Consider the following 5968-nt stretch of genomic DNA (forward strand, 5'->3'; position numbering starts at 1 on the left):
TTATGAGCTAACGTTTGCTTTCCTTAAATCGCCCGGATTGAAGTCTGGTACAGAGGGTTTCATTTTTGCACGCCAAGACGGTGTCATTTCCACCTTAACATATCGTCGCCACATTTTAAGCCAAGACATTCCCGATGATAGTTGCAGGGCGTGCCATGCACACCCCGAGCATTTAGCTCACATACTATCTAGTTCTCCAACACACGCGGGAACGACTTACATTCAAGGGTACAATGCGGCACTAAGAGTGCTTTATTACCATCTCTGTCACTCCTACGGCATTCACCTTAATATGGCTCCTCTAAATGCTCCTAGGGAAATTGAGTCAATTGTCGAGAATGGGAAGTGCCGCATATACTGGAACTTTATATTCTCGACAATTGTTTCTGTTGCTCACTCGAGGCCTGACATGGTTCTTCTTGACTTCGAGAAGCGAACCATGTTCGTTATCGAATTTTCGTCACCAGCTGACAAAAACATCATAGCCAAGGAGAATGAAAAAAAGAGAGGTATCGAGACCTTATAAGGGAGTGGCGACGATTGTACCCGGAATATTCTGTTAAACTGATTGTCCTTATCATCGGCGCTCTTGGAAGTGCCAAGCTTTCACTTGCTAATAGCCTAAAAAGCATCCTTGCGTGTCAACAATATGCTAGAACACTTGCGGGAAAAATGCAGAAGGCGGTTGTCCTTGGGTCACTCCGTGTTCTTAGGGTGCACGAGGCTTTTGCTGGATCGTCGTATTGATTCCTTTACAGACTGTAACCACCTATCTCACGGTTGTGAGACGTGGTTGTGGCTGAAATTTTACCGCGATTTCGCTGGAAGCGGGTGCAATTTTTCAGATTAGCACCCGCTCCCGGCGAAATGCTGCGGTTGTCCTTAAGAAAAATTTTTAATTATAATTAAATCCTATAAAATTCTTAAATCTTACGAAATTCTGTTAAATCCCTTAAAAATTCATTTATTTTCCAAAGTTCTCTAGAGATCTCATAAAATGCAGCTTAAAATCTATTGAAATTCTTTGGAATCTTTCAAATCCTTGGAAGTTTGTTCATATCCCTTGAAATTATTGGAATAAGTAATCTAGAAATTCGTTGATATCCCTTAAAATCTATTCAAATCGTACAATTTCAGTAAAATAAATAGAAATCATTTGTAATCTCTTGAACGTATATAACAGTTAATATAGTCTTAATTAACATATTGTAAAATTCGTTCAAATTCCTAGAAATCTTTTAAATCCTTAGAGAGAAATCTACCTTAAAATTTTTGAAATTCGTACAAAATTCTTTGAAATCCCTTACAATATTTAGAAATGCTGCACAATTTGTTGACATTCCTTGAAATTTTTGGAATCTCTTTAAAATGTTTGAAGCCTGTTAAATTAGCTTCATATCTTTAAAATCCCGTTAAACCTTTGAAATAATTCGATGTCCTATCTAATCTTTAAATCTGGTGAAATTCTTGAAAATACCTTGTAATATTTTTGAAATTTATTGAATACCTAAACAAATCTTTGGAAGTGCTATGAAATTGTATTTTGAAGTTTTTTAAATCCCTTAAAATTCTTTCTAACTTGTTAAAATAGCTTAATATCTTTAAAATCCCTTAAGTCATTTAAAATAATTATATGTCCTATAAAATCCCTTAAATCTGTGAAATTCTTTAAAATTACATTGAATCTTTAGAAATCCTACAAGATTTTTTTATATCCTGTTAGGTTTTGTCAATCTCTTAAATTTTTTCGGAATATTTGGAAATAACTTCAAGTCTTGAAACCCCTGTAAAACCTTTTAAACTCCTTCAAATCCCATTAAATTGTTTAAATCCTAGAAATCCCTTGAAATAATTTGAAATCCTACTTGAAGTAAATAAATTATTCCTTCACAGTTTCTCTATTTTTACATTAATTTATATATATATATATATATTCCAACATTATTTATTTCTATGCTGATTTTCTCATAATGATTTCCTATAATAATTTTTCTATAATAGCGAAAAAAATATAGACCAAATCTATTTTTATTCAGGCAGGTTCTCCAATTGAAATCGCAGTCTTTCGGGGACGAAATACGTTATTTTTTAGAGAAAATTAGGTGATACGTATTTTTCGGATTTGAACAAAAATATTCTATAATTTCATGGGTATTTAAATGTTGTGCTTTGTTTTTTTAATCCCAAATTTTTATTTAAACCTCTATAACTATTGACTTAGTTGAGATATTTATCGTTTTCCTTTTAATTCTGATAACCTTTATCGTTTTCTTTTGAAATCCGCCGGGATTTTTTTAAAAAGGTACATATTTTAAAAAATGACGCTGGTTTTATGAAAATATTAAAACTCCGTCGTTTTCAAGAAAAATCAGAAAATTCGATTTTATGGAAAAATTCTTCTGTCCACAAAAGTTATTAAGCGAAAAATATAAGTGTAGATTTTTTGAGTAAATCTACGTGCTATATTTTTATAAAAAGTTCCGGTATTTTGTTAATTTTAAGTTGAAAGAACAAATTTTTGGATTTTTTTGTTGAAAACCAGGCACAAAATTCGTAGAAATATTTTTTTCGCAAATCGGAAAAATACATATCAACTAATATCCTTTGTAAAACAACATATTTCGTCACCGAGAGATTCTGCAACTTCAACTTTAGAACCTCAGCCTGATTTGAAATGGTTTGGACCTCTAAGAAATTCATTATAAAATAAATCATTACAGACCTATACTGAATTTCCTATAATATTTTTTTTCGCAAGGGTAATAAAAAAAAAATTTTCTTACAATTTAAAGTACAATATACAAAGATTTCTAACTTCATTAAAGTTGGTGCCACACAAAGATCACGAATCGCATTAAGTTTATCATAATTGCATCCTTTTCTTAACCATTTTAATTCTAATCGATTTCGTTTTTTGGCCGGGAGTATTAATCAATAGAAAAACTTGATACGTTCATTTTGACGAAACTGTTTTATATCATAAATGCTTTGCTTGTATTTTTGCAATAAGTGTCTACACATATTTTACACCACAAACATAACAGTGTTCCAAACAAAGAAAATAAAAAGAATAAGTCAATTCTGGGTATTTATAATCGACATCTTTTCAGTCATGGCGTATATGGAGATGTTTGGAAATTGCTCGCACAGTAACAACGACTTTATCTCGGATTTGGGCACGAGACATTCGATGGCAGCTTACAATACGATGCAGGCTGAATGGCAGCAGCACGAAATGTCTTTGACAACAACGCAATCTTGTTCCTTCATGACCCATACGATGACAAGCTTGCACGACAGTTCGAGGTGAGCGTATTTGGTCAATGTTGACTTTTTTTCGAGAGGAATTTCAAAATAAATAAACATCTCTTTTATTTCTGAACAGCATTTCCGTTACCACGACACCTTCGATTAAGGAAGTCCTCTGCAATTCTGGTTTACCTCCAGCATTACCGCCAAAGAGATCTCGTTCTATTAAATCAAAAGTAACTCCACCCCCGATTTCACCCAAACCCACTGTCAGCATGCAAAGTGTCCACATACCCGAGACAATTTCGGCTTCGACTCCCCTCAAAATTGAGGATTCCAAATGCAAAACAGAGTCGAAACCAGTTACGCCTTCTACTCCAGTTTCCTTGGTAAGTTATTTAATTTTTGTCAAAGATTTTTTATAAATAGGAGTTATATGTAAAGGAAACGGATTTTTATTTTAAATTTCTTGTAAGGTTTTGAAAGATCTGTAATTGTACATTTCTGGAAACTCTTTTGCCAATCCCTGCTGAACAAGATTGATAGAGTTGGAGGATGAAAAAAATGTATGCTTTTCAATCCGTTTTCTCTATCCTCAATTTAATGAATTTCCTGGTATATTTCTATCAAATGCTTTTGGTCGAAAGTCTATGAAGATGAGTAATAAATTATTTAGGTTTGTCGGAAGTATTGTATGGTGTCCCGCTAAAAAGGTACTTTTTTGGGTACAAATTCAATTAAATCCTATCCAATATCAGGTTGTCTACCCTGCCTGGAGAATCTGGAATTGTGAAGGAGTTTTTATATACCTGGAAAAACCTAGAAATGTCAGGGATTTTTTTTTAAGTCAGGGAATTTTTTCGCGAGCGTGCTTAATTTTTTTATTTCATTTACAATATAAAATTCAATGAAAATTATGTTTCATGTATAAAAATAGTTTTATGTTATTGTATTTAACTATTTTCTTGACAAATTGTTTTTTTCTGTTTGAAATTAGTTATTTTAACTGAAAATTTAACTATTCTATTTTTTGTTAAAAATTATTTTTTCTTAGTTGGCAATATTGTCTCTCTCTTATTGACTGTCTTATTAAATGATAAAACTAGTACATTTTGTTTGTTCACAATTCATCTTTTTCCAATGAAAATTTCATTACTTGGTTAAAAGTTAAAACCTTTTGTTAAAAACTTTTTTTATGGTTCATCATTTGAATTGAAAACTCATCTATTTGGTTGAAAACTGAGCTGTTTTGATAAAAATTCTTCTTATCCTTGACTAAACGTTAATTTTTTACTGAGACTTGAATTATTACAGTTGAAACTTCAACTATTTTGTTTAAAATTGTTTTTTTATTGTTATTCTTTTAACTTAAAATCTTTAGCTTAAAATTAATTTTTTGAATTAAAATTTAACTTCAATTTTTATTTTTTAAATGATCTTTTTAATTAAAAAATCATCTTTCTTCGTAGAAATTAATTTTCTTGGTTAAAAATTCATCCTTTTGATTTAAAATTCAACTATTCCAGATGAAGATTAACCATTTTAGTTGAAAATGTATCACTTTCTTTGAAAATTAACTATTTACAAAAATCATAACTATTACATTTTTGGTTGAAAATTTATGTTTTTTAGTTCAAAATGAAACTATTTGGTTAAAAATTAATATTTTAAGTTGGAAATTAAACTTCTACACTTAAAGATTCATAATTTTAGATGAAAATTAATCTTCTTGGTTTAAAATTCAACTATTCCGGTTGATGATTAATTATTTTAATTCAAAATTCATTAGCGTGATTAAAATTGTTCTTTTTAACTAAAAATGTAACTGTTCAATTTTTGGTTGAAAATTGATTTTTTTTAAATTTAAAATCCAACTATTTTGTGAAAAATCCATGTATGTTGTTTAAAAATATTTTTTTTGTAAAGAAAATTAATCTTCCATTTTGAAACTTCATCTTTTTCATTGAAAATTCAAGTATTCCAATTCAATATTCAGAATTTTATTTGTAAATGTATCTCTTTGTTGGAAAATTTAACTAATCCAGTTTAATATTTTATAATTTTAGTTGAAAATTCGTCTATTTCAGTTGAAGATTCATCATTACAGTTGAAAATTCGTCACTTTGAGTGAAAATTTAACTATTTTGTCGACATTTTGTTTTTATTTTTTGCTTGAAAATGAATTATTTTTAACTGAAAATTTAACAACTCCATTTATGGCTTAAAAAAGGATTTTTTTAGTTTTAAATTCAACTATTTTGATGTCAATTTGGTATTTTTCAATTAAAAATTCAACTATATCGTCAAAAATTTTTGTATTTTGTTGAAAAATGGACTTTTTTGGTAGAAAATTAATCTTCTTGTTTGAAAATTCATCTTTTTTAGTTGGAAATAAAAGTAGTTGGTTGGAAGTTAAACACTTTCGTTAAAATATCATATTTTTTATTTAAAATTTATTGCAGTTGAAGATTTATAATTTTAATTGAAAATTCATCAATATGGTTGAAAATTTGCTTTTTCTTGTGAAAAATTAATTCTTTATAATTGTAAATTTAACTATTCCATTTTTAGTTTTTTCTTTTTTAATTATTAGATCTTTTTTAATTGAAAATTCAACTATTTGTTGGAAATTGATCATTTTTAGTTGAAATTAAACTATATTGTACTTTAGAGGCAGATTCAAGAAATGAATTGTTATGTTTTTATATTACTTAATTAT

At 29.1% G+C, this 5968-nt stretch overlaps 1 protein-coding gene across 1 annotated transcript in view; it reads left to right on the plus strand.

Moving 5' to 3' along the window:
* Positions 1-5968, plus strand: part of LOC117180588 (guanine nucleotide-releasing factor 2) — a 138390-nt gene that overhangs the window by 129484 nt on the left and 2938 nt on the right. The window contains exons 10-11 of the mRNA XM_033373081.1: positions 3111-3306; positions 3386-3638. Coding sequence (XP_033228972.1) covers positions 3111-3306; positions 3386-3638 — 449 coding nt within the window. The remainder of the gene's footprint in view (positions 1-3110; positions 3307-3385; positions 3639-5968) is intronic.

The sequence above is a fragment of the Belonocnema kinseyi genome, chromosome 9 (genome assembly GCF_010883055.1).
Source record: "Belonocnema kinseyi isolate 2016_QV_RU_SX_M_011 chromosome 9, B_treatae_v1, whole genome shotgun sequence".
Lineage (NCBI taxonomy): Eukaryota > Metazoa > Arthropoda > Insecta > Hymenoptera > Cynipidae > Belonocnema > Belonocnema kinseyi.